The sequence below is a fragment of the Rousettus aegyptiacus genome, unplaced genomic scaffold (assembly GCF_014176215.1).
Source record: "Rousettus aegyptiacus isolate mRouAeg1 unplaced genomic scaffold, mRouAeg1.p scaffold_m13_p_10, whole genome shotgun sequence".
In the NCBI taxonomy this organism is placed as follows: domain Eukaryota; kingdom Metazoa; phylum Chordata; class Mammalia; order Chiroptera; family Pteropodidae; genus Rousettus; species Rousettus aegyptiacus.
The window spans coordinates 3392017-3406829 of record NW_023416285.1 but is presented as its reverse complement, the minus strand read 5'-3'; the positions used below and the strand labels follow the sequence as shown (position 1 = coordinate 3406829).

Sequence of the window (14813 nt, the reverse complement as noted above, 5' to 3'; positions counted from 1 at the left end):
GCTGCAAACTCTCCTTGTTTGCAGTCGCCCCTCTAATTAGCACCCTCCCTCCCCGGCCCTCACGTCCCCCCTGCCCCCACCCACCTGACCCCTCGGTGGCGGAGCCGGCAGGCAGACGCAGCGGAGAGCGTCCAAAGGTGAAGCGTTTGCTCCAGAGTGAACTCGAAGCGAACAGGGCTTAATGGTGTTCAGGGGAAGGAGGGGGACACCTTCGGGAGAACTTTCTGGGGAGTTGGCTTCAAAAGTGTTTTTCTTGGAGCAGCAGCTGGACCTCTGCTTCAGGAGCCAGGAGGTTGAAAAAAAAACAAACAGGGAGTTAATTAAAATTCACGGCATCGCCAGAGGCAGCTGCATGTAAAACGGCAGAAGGCAGGCAGCCGTGCGTTGCACAACAGCCCGTCTGTCCTGCGAAGGAAGATTCCGGATGGACCTGGGCAAGGGTCGCGCGGACGATCACTCCGGACCTTCACGTCTGCATGTAAATTTACAGTGTGAAGAAAGGATTCGATTAATAGCAGACTAACCAGTTTGGGGCCCGGAGTGCGACAAGTCCATTTTGGAATTACGTGGGGACTGGATTTTATATACGTGTTTTTCGGTTTGAATGTTCAGACCGTTTGACTTAGGTGTTTTTCGTTTGTTTGTTTCCCCTTAACAAAGATTTGGACTCTCCGCTCTCGTAAGTCGCTGGGCCTCGAGGATGCTGGGAGGCAGCAGATCGCCCCGCGGGATTCTGAGCCGCACGGCGGACGCTCGTGGCCGCCGCCCTGTCCCGCGTTACTCGGGATAGCTGTGCCGGTGTGACAGGCACGCTGGACGAGGCCCCTGACGCCGCCGTGCTGGCGGCTTAGTAGGGGGACACGCAGACACACAGACCGCGAGCAGATAGGACGTTTCGGCGACGACGGTGGCTCTGGGGCGGGTGTACCGCGCAGAGGCCCGCGACGGTCGGGCCGATTGCTGGAGGAGAGGGTGACAGAGAAAGCCTCCTTGGGAAGGAGACGTCGGAGCCAAGACCTGGCCTTTAGCGAGGAAGCCGACCGTGGGACGCTGTGGCGGAGAGACCACCGCAGACAAAAGGCGGCGGAGGCAGAGGTCGGAGGCCGAGGCGGTTAGCGGTGGGGCCAGGGCGGCAGGCGTGTGAGAGCCCCAGCCAGCACCTGCCGGGGGCCGGGGACGGCGGGGGCTCGGAACGGGCAGTCCCTCTTCTCTGGGTGAGGAGCGAGTCGATCGGTGTGTGCGCAGTGCTTAGAGAGCTTCAGCTCCGAGTCTGACAGAGCCGAGTTGACATTCTGCCTCTGACAGGTGGCTCTGGCCAAGGTGCCTGACTTCTCTGAGCCTGAAAAGTGACTTGTGCTTCTTCTGTAAGAATCACTTTTAGAATTCTGAAACGTGATGCTTTTACTAGAAGCCCTTATTGTCTGCGCAGACATTTTTATAAAGGATGGAATCCGTCTTTTAAAATGAACTCTTACTCGTTTTACATTAGTTAGGTTGCGTTTGGCTTGAGGCATACTTTGAGGGAATTTGCTGCTGTCCGGGGATCGCTCTATTAAGAGCTGGAGTCACGGGCTCACTCCCGGATGGCTTTCGCGCCCCGGCCGGAGCCGACGCTGCCTTCCCGGCTGGTGTGACAGGCATTGGCGCTCGTCTGCGGCCCCTGACGTCCTCCCGCAACGCCGGCTCGTCCTGCCGCCCGCGGGCCCGCCCAGGCCTCTCCCCGCGCACACCAAGTCCAGCTGTGCTCTGCCCTCAGCAGCACGGTTCCCACGCTGTGGGCGTCGGAAGCACTCGGACTGGTTCTGTGCCTTCGCCCCCACAACCTCCTGTCCTTTGTCACTTCCTGACCCTGTCATCGCCCTCGTGACTCCAGAGGGGACCGTCGTGCATGTGGCCCTGGCACTGGGTTATTTATGAAGCACACGGTCGCCTCTTGGAATCGCCTCCAAGGACCGTTCATCCAGCTGTCGGAGGGAGCGCCCCTCCTCCCCAGATCTCGGGTTTTCCGTGTTGCTTGTTTATTCTTTTATTTATTCATTCACGATCGTGTACCCAGCATCTGCTTTCAGAGCCCCTCAGTAGCTCCCCAGGGCCCTCGGGACAAAGTAATGTAGGGGTTCGCATGGCGAAGGCCCGCGGACCGGGGGCCGACGTGGCGGTGGGGCCCCCGTTAGCGCCAGAGCACCGAGGTCCCGTCTGCAGAGTGAGCCTCCTCTGCGGCTTCTCTCCTTGGCTTGTAGGGGAGCATCTTCTCCCTCCGTCCTCACGACCTCTTTTCTCTCTCTCTGTGAGTCTGTCTCCAAATCCCCCTTTTTTTGTAAGGGCCCCAGTCATATTGGGTCAGGGCCCCCCTGCTGACTCAACTGTAATTTAATGATCTTTTTAAAGACTCTCTGCAAAGACAGTCATGTTCTAAGGTACTTTGTTAGGGCTTTGACATATGGGTTTTGGGAAACACGATTCAGCCCACTTCGCCGTTGAAGTCCACGCTAGCTAGCATCTGTTTGTTTCAATAAACCGTCATTGCATAGGCTGGGTCTAATGGCAGCCCAAGGTGGGTGCGGCCGCTGGGCCTTAGGGCTCCGAGTGCCGGCAGACACAGGGTCTGCTGGACGCCTCCTCCGAGAAGACAAATGAGAAGGGAGGGATGGGAGCTCCTCCTTAGTGGGGTGGCCGGCCCACCCCGTGTCTGCTGGCAGACGTGGGTCTCGGGGCTCGTGCCCAGGCCTCCAGAAGTCTCTGCTCAGATCCCCGCAAAGCCAGGGCACCACGGGGCTTCTGAGCAACACACCTTTGCCTTCCGGCGTTGTCCAGTTTCAAGTCCACTGGAAAAGGAAGTTCCGTGGGCTTTTATGTCACTGATCTCACTGCCCGGAGAAAGATCCTTTAGGACGCTGCGTGAACTGTGCTCGCTAAGCGCACCGAGGGCCGCCGCTTCCCGGCGACACGGCCCGCCTGACCGCTCTCCTGCTGCTTGTCGCTCAGGTGTGCATCGTGCAGAAGCGAGACACGAAGAAGATGTACGCGATGAAGTACATGAGCAAGCGGAAGTGCATCGAGAGGGACGAGGTGCGCAACGTCTTCCGGGAGCTCCAGATCATGCAGGGCCTGGAGCACCCCTTCCTGGTCAACCTGTGGTGAGTGCCCCCGTCCGGGCCCTCGCGGCGTCCTGGGTGTGGGGCCGCAGGCCAGCGCGGCTCCGATCGAAGGCGCCTCGTGGCTATTTCGCAGAGTACGTCTTTCCGGTGACGGTTTTTGCAGGGGACGTTTTCCGATGACATTAGACGCTTAATGTTTCATGTTAGTTCTTCTCTTACCCGACGACTCGGAATTGACAATAAATCCAGAGGAGAAGGTTTTCGTCCGTCTGAGAACACGTGGAATGTGGTACGTCCACACCGTCTCCAGCAACACGGTAGCCAAGTCCTCAGGGCCCGAGGGGGTCAAGGTCGAGCCCGTCGACCTTCCCTGTTCCCCACAACGTGTTCCCTTCCCGGTCGTGCTTCTGCGGGTCATAGGGTCGGGCTCCCAGAAATCTTGGTGGTGGGAACGAACCTCCGACCGAATGGAGAGCGGCCGCACCCTGCTCCTCTCGCATTGGCGGCTCTCACGCCGTCCCTTCGGCTGGCCGCGTCGGTGAACCTAAGGGCGTCACCCTTTCCGTTCTTGTTTTTCTGAGAGAGATTTTTTTTTTTTTAATGTTTGGAATTGATTTTGAATTTTATCCGATGCCTTTTAAAGAATGATCGCTATGCTCAGATGTGCGGTTTCCTTGGTCTTGGAACATAGTTCATCGTATTATTAAATTTATCAGCAGCGCCTCATCCTGCCTGCGATGAACCCCCCGTCGTCATGTGTCGCGGTGGAAGGTGCGCTCCTGGTTTTTTTCGGCAAATAACGATGATCGTCATAGCTCGGCTCGGACTGGAGGCCACATCGGAAGCTCCTTCCTCCAGCTCGGACCTGGGTGCAGGGGCCCGGGAAGCACACGTGGCTGCAGAAACAGGAAGAGGTGTGCTGGGTGGACCCCGAATGTCCTCACCTGAACTGCGCCTCGGCGCCCTGACCTCACGCAGCGCCGGGGCCTTGGGGTGGCTTTCTCGACTGTAGGTGCTGGGGCCCCACCCGCCGGTTTCGGTCGAGGCGAGTCGAGGGCCCAGGCGTCATCGTGTGGAAGCTCCCTGTGATCTGGGGGTGCAGCGAGGCTTGAGACGACTGAGCTGTTCAGCCCCCACGCAGCCGGTGGCGCGTGTGGAGTGTGTGGGGAGCAGAGGCCAGACGCCCTCGAGCCCCTGCGGGTGGCGGGGGGGAGGTCCAGCCAGGCTCACTTTCTGAGGCTCAGCAAATGAATGCCAAGCTCCAATCATGTGGATGGGGGTCCTCTCCCCTTTCGGGGAGATGTGGGTGAGTGGGAAGGACAGAGGCCTCTGGAGTGGGGCCGGGGACACCCTCCCCGGGGAGACATCCGAATGGAGGGTGCAGAGAGCACTGTACCCCACCTGGCCTCGGGAGACCTCAGCCCTTCGCCGAGTGAGCCGTCAGCCCGGGGTCTTGCTTTGGAAAGAGCTCCATGTGACGTCCACATGCGTCCGCATGCCGTTTGGGGTGCTGGCTGTGCCCCCTTGGTTCCTGTACTCCAGGCGAGGTTCTCCCGTGCAGGGCGCTTTGGGGGCAAAGCCACCGGGTTGCATTACATAAGGCGATCAGCTGGAAACATGGCGCTGTGCCAGGTGCGGGCCTCACGGTCCCTGAAACAGAGGCACTTCGGACGCGGGCCTGGTCCCCTCCGCCTCCCCGTCAGCGTCTGCGTCTCAGGGGGCTCCTCCGGGTTCTTCAGTTCAGGTTCAGCTGTGAATGTTCGTCCCAGGAACGTGCAGCTGGCGTCGGCTCCAGCCTTCGGCTCTGCGGCTCCGCACAGAACCGTCTCGTCTGCTCCTCTCAGGCGCACTCAGAGCACCCGCCGGGATGGAGCCCGTGTTAAGACCGCAAAACAAGTCTTAACACATTTAAGAAGATTGAAATCACATCAAGTGTTTTGCCATCCGCAAGGGTATGAAATTAGCAATCAATAACAGGAGGAAAGTAGAAGAATTTACAAATGTGTAGAAATTAAACAACACACTCCTGAACCACCAAATGGTAAAAAAAAAAAAAAAAAAAATCAAAATGGAAATCAAAAAATATATTGAGAAAAGTGGAAATGGAAGCCCAGCAAACTGAAACTAAGCAATGCAGCAAAAGTAGTTCTAAGAGGGAAGTTTATGGTGATCAAAGTCTGTGTTAAAAACAAAGAGAGAGCTCAGATAAACAACCGAAATTTACACTTCAAGGAACTAGAAAAAGGAAGCCCAAAGTCAGCAGAAGGAAGTGAAATAATGAAGATTAAAGCAGAAATAATTCAAATAGAGATGAGAGAAACAGTAGAAAAAATCAATGAAACTAAGTGTTGATTTTTAGAAAAGATTAATAAATTTGACAAACTGTTAGCTAGACGAAGGAAAAAAGAGGGAAGAATCAAATACATAAAATTGTAAATGAAAGAGAGGACATTACAACTGATACTACAGAGATACAAAGATCCTGAGAGAATACTATGAACAGTTATTCCCCTGGCGTCGGATAACCTAGAGGAAATGAATAAATTCCTAGAAATATGCAACCTACCAAGACTGAACCGTGAAGACGAAAAATCTAGGCAGACTGGCAACAAATAAGGAGATGGAATCAGTAATCAAAAACCCCTCAGAGAAAATCCCAGGACCAGATGGCTTCACTGGTGAATTCTGCCAAACACTTAAAAGAATTATGCCAATCCTCAAACTCTTCCAAAAAACCAAAGACGAGGGAACACATCCAAACGCATTTTATGAGGCCAGTGTTACTCTGATACCAAAGCTAGATAAGGACACGACGAGAGAAGAAAATTATAGGCCAATATTTCTGATGAACATAGGTGGAAAAATTCTCAACCAAATACTTGTAAACCAAATCCGACAGCGCATTAAAGGGACCATGCGCCATTATTAAGTGGGATCTGACCCTCGAATACAAGGACATTTCAACATATGCATATTAGTAAAGGTGATAGTAACAGATTATCATTAACAGAATGAAGGGTAAAAATCACGTGATCATCTCAACAAATGCAGGAAAAGCATTTGATGACATTCAACATCCTTTCATGATAAAAGCTCTCAAGAAATTAGGTATAGAAGAAATGTCCTTCTACACCGTAAAGGCCACAGCAAACAACATACTCAATGGCAAAAAATAAATAAATAAAACAAAACCAACAACACCAACAACAACAAAAAACAAATTTTCCCTCTAAGATTAGAAATGAGACAGGTGTCCAGTCTCACCACTTCTATCCAGCTTCGTCCTGCAAGCTCTGGCCCGAGCGATTAGACAGGAAAGAGAAATAAAAGGCTACCAAATCAGAAAGGAAAAAGAAAAATGGTCTTTGATTGCAGGCGATATGATTCTCTATATAAAAAATCTTAAGTACTCCGCCAAAACTTGTTAGGACTAATAAACGAATTCAGTAAAGTTGCTAAACCAACATAAGAAAGTCAGATGCATTTCTATTCAACGACAACAAACTATTGACAAAAGAAACTAAGAAAACAATCCCATTTATGATAGCATCAAAAACAATAAGATAGGAATAAATTTAACCAAGTTGCTGAAAGATGCGTACACTGAAAACCATGACGTTAATGAAAGACACAAATAAATGGAAAGATGCCCTGTGTTCATGCATTGGGAAATCTAATGTTGCTTACAGTGTCCACGCCACCCAAAGCATTCTAAGGTTCGGTGCAGTCCCTATCAAAATCTCCATAGCATTTTTCACAGAAATAGAACAAATAATCTTAAAATTAATATGAATTAATTAAAACTAACACAAAAGACCCCAAATAACCAAAATAATCTTGAGCAAGAAGAACAAAGCTGGAGGCATCACATTCCCTGATTTCAAACTATTCTACAAAGCTATAGTCATGAAAACAGTGTGGTGCGGTCATAAAAACAGACACACATAGATCAGCAGACCGGAACAGAGAGCCCAGAACTAAACCTACAACCTACAGACAACTGATCTCTGACAAGTGAGCCGAGAACACTCAGAGGGGGAAAGAGTAGATCGTGTCTTCGGTAAGTCTGAAAATAGACGTCCTCATGCAAAAGAATAAAATTGGACCCTTATTTTACACCATACAGGAAAAAATCAACTCAAAATGGAGTAAAGACTTAAACGTAAGACTGAAACTACAACGCTCCTGACAGAAAGAGCTCCTCGACGTTGGTCTTGGTGATGATGTTTTTGGCTAGACCTCCAAAAGCTCAGGCAACAAAAGCAAAAAAAAAAAAAAAAAGGCAAGTGGGCTGACGTCAGACTTCGAAAGCCTGTGCACAGCAGCGCTGAGAATCAGCAGAATGAAACGGCAGCCTATGGAATGGGGGAAAATTTGTAAACCACAGATCTGATAAGAAGCTAATTTCCAAAATACATAAGGAACTCTTACAACTAAATATCGAAAAAAAAGAAAAACAGAGAACCCAACTTTCAAAAAGAGCAGAGGCCCTGAATGGACATTTCTCCAGAGAAGACATGCAAATGGCTGACAAGTATATGGAAAACTGTTCGATGTCCCTGATCATTGGGGAAATGCCAATCAAAACCTCAATGAGATCTCACTTCCACAGCCGGTAGGAAGGCTCTTAAAAACAAGATAACAAGTGTCAATGAGGATGTGGAAAAGAGAGACCCCTTGCACCCTGTTGGTGGGAATGTAAATCGGTACAGTCACTATGGAATATGGAAGTTCCTCAAAAAATTAAAAATAGAACTCCCGTGTGATCCTATAATCCTACTTCTGGGTATTTATCCAAAGGAATTGAAATCGGGATCTCAAAGAGTTACCTGCCCACCTGTGTCCACTGCAGCATTCATTATTTGTAACTCTGTCCGTGAGGCCGCAGGGTTTCCCGTCGCCCTGCTCTAGCTGTGACTTTGGCTCTCTGCCCACGACATCCCAGCTTCTGGTCATTGAGGAGGGGCCGTGGGGAGACCCATTTGAGAACTCATCACTCGCCCCGTGGTGCGTTGGCAAACTGTGACTCATGCGCCAAACCTGGCAGCCTCCCGTTTGTGCAACTAAGGTTTTATGGGAACATAGCCATGCTCATTTATTTATGTGCTGTGTATGGCCGCTCTCATGTGACAAAGTTGAGCAGTCCTAATGGAGACTGTATGGCCCACAGGCCTAACCTTCTTACCCCTGAGGACCTATCCTGGCCCCTCTCGTCCCTCACTCCACCTCCATCTTGTCCAGTTTCCTGGAGGGTTAAAGCCCCTTTGATTTGCCCCAGACCTAAGGCCCTTCTACCCCGCCATTTCTCCCAGCCCTGCCTGTGGAAAGCAGACCCTGGATAGAAAGTAGACTTTTATTTTCTAGCCAATGGCGGGGGCCTAGTAGCGGCCACCTGGAGCACTGTCTTTGAGAAAGGGTCGAGTCTGCGTCTTGCCTCCTCGGGAAAGAGGACTGTTTTGCCGCCTGCTCCGGGGCTTTGAAGAGGGAGCCGCGTGCTATTTGTTGTATATTCGTTGTTCCTCATCAGGACTCTTCTTTCCATTCCTTTTCTTTCTCCCTCCCCCGCTTCCTTTACCCCCAATTTCTTTTAAATACATTTATTCAAAAAGAAAACGTTTCCTGAGTTGCCGGGACGTTTCAGGCAGCGTGGGCCACGCTCCGCTGTACTAACAAACAGCCCCCAGTTTTGAATGGCTTAAAACGGCAACGATCTCGTGGTTGTTCATACCGCAGTACGTCTAACTGGCCTGGCGGGGGGCCCTGCTCATCGCGGATCCAGACCTGTAGGTGGATGGTACGTCTCGAGCACTCGCTCCTGACGTCAGACCGGCGGGAAGGCGCGCTTAGCCCAGAAGGGACGCACACCGGGTTCTGCTCGCAACTCGGAATTAGTTCCAGGGCTCTCTCTGTCCAACCTCAAGGGGGCCAGCAAATGCATTTCCCCCGTGCGCATGGAAAGGAAGAGGAACCAGGTGTTGCTAAGTAGAGGGAACGATCATCCCTCACTGGCGAAATAAGATAAATAAGAAGAAACCGCAGCCTGGGCTCTGGAGGAGACCCCAGTGTGCCGCATGATTTATTACATTCGTGCACGACGCTTTATAGTTGTTATGACATTCGAGCTTCACGCCAGCCATGAGATATTTCCCCACCTACAGGTGAGAAAGCTGCACCCCAGCAAGACTAAACGACTTGATTAAAGTTGCGCGGCCGGTGGGACTTGCAGGCGTAATTTTGGCTTCGAAGTGAGAACTCTGTCCGCGAGGCCGCAGGGTTTCCCGTCGCCCTGCTCTAGCTGTGACTTTGGCTCTCTGCCCACAACATCCCAGCTTCTGGTCATTGAGGAGGGGCCGTGGGGAGACCCATTTGAGAACTCATCACTCGCCCCGTGGTGGGTACGGAAAAGATGAGAGAGACTAATCCTGGCTTGATTCACCCAAATCAAGCCCATCTGGTAAATATGTTTGTTTTGTCTGTGTCGGATAAATTATCGTAATGCCTCACAAGCCGTCTTCATCAAACTCCATTTTTAGAAGCCACTTCCTCCCATCTGCGAGATCTGTTTGTGACTCCCCATTGCCTTCAGGAAAAAGTCCAAATTTCTTTGTTTGAATTTCAAAGTCCCGCCCGGTTGGGCACGCATCCCCCTCGCGGCCTCTGCTCCTTGTTAGAGTGTCCTACCTCATCGCAGCTTCTGCCTTCTGGGGCTTCTGGAGGTGCAGTTTCAGGGCAGAAAGGATGACTCCCGGGCCGGGGCATCACGGACAGGATACAGGCAGGGAGGGAGGGAGGGCTTGGGAGATGACATACAAAGAAACGAAATTTGCGTTTCTTGACTGGGGCCACCAGCAGTCAAACTTCTGAAGACAAAGAAAGGAATGACAGTGGACAAGAGAGAAATCCCATGAGATTGCCTTATCTTCATCCCACTCGTACGTTTCAGGGAGGAGGGGTCCAGCCTTCTCTTCCCCTTGTCTCTGGTATGTGACTTTAGAGCCAGCTGCCGGACACGTAGCTCACTGCACACTCAGAAAATAGTTGTTGAATTGATCTGAACTAACGACGATTTCCTAACCGCTGTGGCCGCAGTCTGTGCTGAACACCTGTCATGTGCCGGTCTCCACGCGAGCTCCCTCGTCTACATTATCTTACCGAAAAATCATACGACCCCCAGAAGCCACGGATAATTCTCCATTCTGCATCTGAGGAAATGGTGCGGGACCTCTAGAGACCTTGCCCAGAGTGGCAAGGCTGAATAGAAACGGAAACGGGATGTGGCCCCACAACTGTGTACCCCCAACCCCCAGGCCGTTTGCTCTGGGCCACCACTGCTCTAAGGACGGGGGGCCAGGTTGCTGACTCAAGGAATTTAGGTCACACATGTGCGTGTTTAGAGGCGAACTGCCTGGTTTGGACGTAGCAGAATGATTCACAGGAGGCGCGAATTCCGCGTCATGGAGGCACTTCCACTGGAAAGCCGAAACGTCAGACACACTCCCGCCGCTCAGCACACATGCAGGGCGGCGGCCGTTGCCTTGAAAAGAGCATCTTGTCACCAAGGCGTAATGTCGCAGACTGTCTTCAGCCTGTGTGTGCAAATGCACGTTCTTCAGGTACATTCCAGGAAGGGGGAGGAGCCCGGTTGTGGCCCATGGCAGGGGCGCTGAGGCTTCGCTCCTTCCCGGGCTCTGGGCACGTGGGACCCGACTCAGCAGTGCAGCTCAGCGAAGATGAGTGCGCGGTGCCCCTCGAGTCACTCTGCAGTGAGCCGCTCCCTTCGATTCAGAGTGGGGAGCACCTGCAGGCTGTCCAAGTCGCCTCGCCGTGCCGGATCTCGGCTTCCTCATCTACTACGTGGATATAGTAATTGTACGTACCTCATTGGATTGTTGTGGAGAATAACAAATTGATAAAATGCACACATTCAGTGGATTTTAGCTGGTCATCATCATCATCACCATCATCATCACCACCATCATCATCACCATCATCATCCTCATCACCGTCACCATCACCACCATCATCACCATCATCATCACCACCATCATCATCATCATCACTATTACCTTCACCATCATCATCACCATCATCACCATCATCATCACCATCATCATTACCGTCACCATCACCGTCACCACCATCATCACCATCATCATCACCATCATCATCACCATAACCATCCTCATCATCGCCATCACCATCACCATCATCACCATCATCATCACCGTCACCATCACCACCCTCATCATCATCATCACTGTCACCTTCACCATCATCATCATCATCATCATTACCGTCACCATCACCATCACCGTCACCACCGTCACCATCATCATCCTCATCATCACCATCATCATCACCATCATCATCACCATCATCATCACCATCATCATCACCATCATCATCCTCATCACCGTCACCATCACCACCATCATCACCACCATCATCATCATCATCACTATCACCTTCACCATCATCATCACCATCATCATCACCATCACCATCCTCATCATCGCCATCATCATCATCATCATCATTACCGTCACCATCACCATCACCGTCACCATCACCACCATCATCACCACCATCATCATCATCATCACTATCACCTTCACCATCATCATCACCATCATCATCACCATCACCATCCTCATCATCGCCATCATCATCATCATCATCATTACCGTCACCATCACCATCACCGTCACCACCGTCACCATCCCTATCATCATCATGGCTTTCCCTAGGATGCCCTGACCCATTGCTCATACCTTGCCTTCCACCTTGTCCCTTCTTGTCCCTGCACAACTTCTTGCCCTTGTCCACACTGGACATTCTGTTTCTTAGAATACCATACACCACAGTATGCAGAAGTGTATTCTACGCAGTTTCCTGGTCAAAGAAGTTTTAGAAATACTTTTATAGCCCCATTCCTGAAGAGTCGTGGGAACGGCGGTGTGCAAAAGGCTCTGAGAAGTCCCGAAGGAAAGAAACCTCTCATCCTTTCGTTTTTTAACCTAGTGAGCTTATTTTCCCATTGGCCCTCCTTTTTCCACAAATACCCGTTATTCCTCAGACCTCTTCCCTGGGCATCTTGTAAGAAATTAAGAAGATAAGGCCTTTCTGATCCAATGCTAATGGCAAAGCTTCGTAATTTAGCGGGTGGGAGGGAGAGAGAGAGAGAGAGAGAGGGATTCACCGAACTTTAAATTTCTGGGAGTAGAGCTGCCACATGGGGGCCATGTCCCGAAGAATGATCTCCCCTCCAGTGACAGAGCTCAGAGCACAAGAGGTCACAAGAGGGGACCAGGAAAGGGCAGGAGATTGCGTCTGTTGGTTTATGGGGCTCAGTCAGGGGAGGGAGGGAGACGGAGATGGACAGCTGTGAGTCTCCGGTGGGCACGTTTTTATTTACTTGTTTGTTTGCGTGTTTTGGGAGGAAGATACTGCCCCATCTCCTCCAGGCCAGGCTTCTCTGTTAAGTCCCTCAGCCTGCTTAGTGACCCTGTGAGGGGCATCATCCCATCCTGGAGCGAAGTAAACAAAAACGATCTTGTCGCACAGTTAAAACGCATGTCTGTTCGTTTGAAACATAAACAAACTCGCATGTTAGACTGTGAATTGAGCAAGCTCTCAAACAATCAAGTGGCAAGTCTCCCTGACGTCGTTTATCGGCTCAGCGAACGGGGCTTTGAAAGCTCATCTACAAACAGCCATTTATTCGGTCTCTTCCGTATTCTCTCATCTTTGTGACAAACGTGGGCGTTAGCATTACTACTCCCTTTACCAGCGAGGAAACCGAGGCCAAGAGGATGAGGATGATTCACCATCTGTGCAACAGACGGTCCTTTGGCTCCTCCCGGGTGTCGTCTGTGATGGGGTGTGAGGCGGTGAGCTCACTTAAGTGTATGGCCTGCTGGTCTTTGCCGATCACACACAGGCACTGTGCTGGCTGTTAGACTGTGTCCCCCAAATCCTATGCTGAAACCTAATCCTTAGAGCGACGGTGTTGGGAGGGAGGTAGGACCTCTGGGAGGTGATTGCATCTTCACGAGGGTGGAGCTCCATGAATGGGCTCAGCGGCTTTGTAAACGAGGCCTCGGCATGCTCCCTCTCCCGGTCCACCAATGAGGACTCACGGAGAAGACGCCGTCTGTGAGCAGGACGCCGATCTGCCAGCTGCGTGATCTTGGGCTTGGGGCCTCTGGAACCGAGAGGAGCGGGCGCTGCCGTCTGAGCCCGCTGCGGCCGTGGCGTTGGCTGCAGCAGCCCGGGCCAGCTGAGACCCGGTGTCCTGTACGGGTCGCCGCGGTTAACTCCCGTCGCGAGGAGACGACTTGATGCGACGTGTGTTGACATTTAACAGATGGAAAAACCGAAGCATGAGATTTCGAGAAATCCGTCCGAGGTGACAGCTGCTGGGGGGCAGAGCGGGACCCAGGCCAGGCGGTCAGAGCTGCTTGCCCACACAACGCTTGGATGTCACCCTAGAAAACAGACGTTCCTTCCTGCAGGCTGTGGCCTTGCTGTCAGCCTCAGAAAGACCCCTCAGGACGCAGTTCACAATTTTCTGCTCTGCGGTGGCTGTGTCGACGGCATGGAGGGTACAAAAGACGGGCTGAACCCAGCGCCCGCCCCGTGGTCCCTCTGGGGACGCCACCACTGGCTGGCTTGATCAATGTAACTGGTGCCCCCAGGTCACAGCACCGTCAGCATCCTGTGATTTCATCCGAAGTTTCCAATTTTGTTATCTTAGCAAAGGCCAGGAGGCAATTTCTGCCGCTTTTGCCATCATCCCTTAAAACATGATATAATTGGAAGTCGCTGTGCTGAGCCCTAGGTAGGATGACATTTTATGCGCATTTAGTCTGGACATAAATGTCACATTGGCACTCGGGCGGGGCTGCTGGCTGTGAGGATAAAATGTTCGTGTGATGTGTAGACCCGCGAGAGAGCTTGGCGAGAGGGGGAGGAGGCTGCCGGTGACTCGGGCAGAGGGACGTGCGTCCCTGCGGGCAGAGGGTCGTCCCTGTCCCCTCGCCAGCAAGGGCTCAGCCCCCCCGCGCTTTCTTATTCTGTCTCTGCAAAATGTGGTCTCTCCATCCTCCTGCTCTAAGAGCCGGGTGAAACCTGATCAGCTTTCATTCACTAAAAAAAAAATGGAAGAGCTATTGAAAGTAGCATCTCTATTTTCGAGACACTTCATATCACTGATTTCGCTGCATTTCGATTTCATTCTGGGGCTTGTCCTGACCCCTCTCCTCCCTCACCCGCCCCCCTCATGCAGGACAATAGCGAACCGCCGCGGGCTCCGATGGCTTGTTAGTCCTCCGCTCCCGTCACCAAGCCACCCTCGTGCCTGCCCTGGATTACGGTGAAAGCCGACTAAGGACCCCTCGGCTTTCATCTCTGTCCCCTGCGGTCTCTTCTCCACAGAGCCACCGGGACGAACTTCAAAAATGCTTAAGTCGGATCATGTCATATTTGTTCAAAACCACCCAGAATCAAATCCAGATTCCTTTCTGTTGGGGATTTGAGTCTCATAACGTCGCCTCCTCCCTTGCACCCGCCCCGGCTCAGAACTAGTTGGGCAATGAACCCAGAACCGAAGCAGACCGGTACCCAGGGACCGTGCGTGTTTATTACCGACGAGAAGGCTGTGGAAGACCACGGCCCGCGTCCGCTGCGCAGGCCGGCGTGGGACTCGGCCACACC

General features: G+C 52.0%; 1 protein-coding gene across 1 annotated transcript in view; it reads left to right on the top strand.

Moving 5' to 3' along the window:
• STK32B (serine/threonine kinase 32B) overlaps positions 1–14813 on the top strand; it is a 121702-nt gene that overhangs the window by 39377 nt on the left and 67512 nt on the right. The window contains exon 3 of the mRNA XM_036227493.1: positions 2986–3137. Within this exon, the coding sequence (XP_036083386.1) occupies positions 2986–3137 (152 nt within the window). The remainder of the gene's footprint in view (positions 1–2985; positions 3138–14813) is intronic.